The sequence below is a fragment of the Lactuca serriola genome, chromosome 5, assembly GCF_051521515.1.
Source record: "Lactuca serriola cultivar US96UC23 chromosome 5, Lser_US96UC23_V15, whole genome shotgun sequence".
Lineage (NCBI taxonomy): Eukaryota > Viridiplantae > Streptophyta > Magnoliopsida > Asterales > Asteraceae > Lactuca > Lactuca serriola.
In genome coordinates, this window is record NC_136412.1 from 90,901,281 (window position 1) to 90,902,444 (window position 1,164).

The 1,164-nt window shown below is 23.7% G+C and overlaps 1 protein-coding gene across 1 annotated transcript in view; it reads left to right on the forward strand.

The window, feature by feature from the left end:
• LOC145050978 (serine/threonine-protein kinase BSK6-like) overlaps window positions 1–268 on the forward strand; it is a 4,045-nt gene extending 3,777 nt beyond the window's left edge. Inside the window, exon 4 of the mRNA XM_078999142.1 lies at window positions 1–268. This exon is cut by the window's left edge and continues 53 nt beyond it. Within this exon, the coding sequence (XP_078855268.1) occupies window positions 1–190 (190 nt within the window). The 3' untranslated portion in view covers window positions 191–268.
• Window positions 269–1,164: the final 896 nt, after the last annotated feature.

The window sequence follows — 1,164 nt, forward strand, 5'->3', positions numbered from 1 at the left end:
TTGCTACTTGATGAACAACATTGCAGACGCAGCTCTAAGAGATGCAATGCACGCTGAAGTGTTATTGCCACAATGGTCAACTGCACTATTCCTCCAAGCTGCTGCTCTGTTTAGCCTAGGAATGGAGAACGATGCTAATGAAATGCTTAAAGATGGATCCATGTTAGAGAACCAAATAAAAGAAAATTGAAAGTTATGGGTTTTGTCCTCTAGAAAATATGATTATGTGGTGACTTTTCGAAGTTGATGGGTTAAGTATAGCTACTTATTCTGCAATCCAGGTTTATATATATATATATATATATATATATATATATATATATATATATATATATATATATATATATATATATATATATATATATATATATATATATATATATTAGTTTATAACCTGTGGAAACCACGATTATACAATTAATTAAACTTTTAAAATAAAAACTAAAAATTATTAATCAGTTATTTTAAATAATTTATTAATTAAATGATTTTTTTAGTTATATAAATTTTAATCATTGATTTAAATAAATATGCGAAATTATATTACTTTATAATTTATATTAAGTTTATTTTAATTTTTATTCTAATGTTATTAATTTAATATAATTAGAGTGAGAAATTTATAATTTGAAATGGAGAATAAATAGGTTTATAAATGTCATGTATTAATTAGGAGATATAATATGATGACACATGGCAAAAGGAAATTAAAATATGCATTAATTAGGATGCTTAATAATATGACACATGTCAAGAGGATAATAAAACTATTCTTTTATTAGATAAGAATATATATATATATATATATATATATATATATATATATATATATATATTATTTTCAAAAAAGTAACTTAAGTAGTGTTGGTGATTTTTTATAGATTCGTGTGATTAAAGCAATTTATAGGGTAGATAGTCATGTCTCCTTTGGTTCATGATTACTATAATGAACCATGGATTAATATTCTAACATCCCTAGTTCATATGAATAGTTATATCGAACAATCACCAAACGGATATGTGAAAGTATAATTGAACTTGATGATTACTACCAAAGTACCAATGAACCAAGAATTTGACAACTAGGGTTAATATTTAAGTTAGCCCACTCTTGTTGGGTTAAAAAGAAGTTAATAGGTTAATGTTATATTAATGGAAATTAAC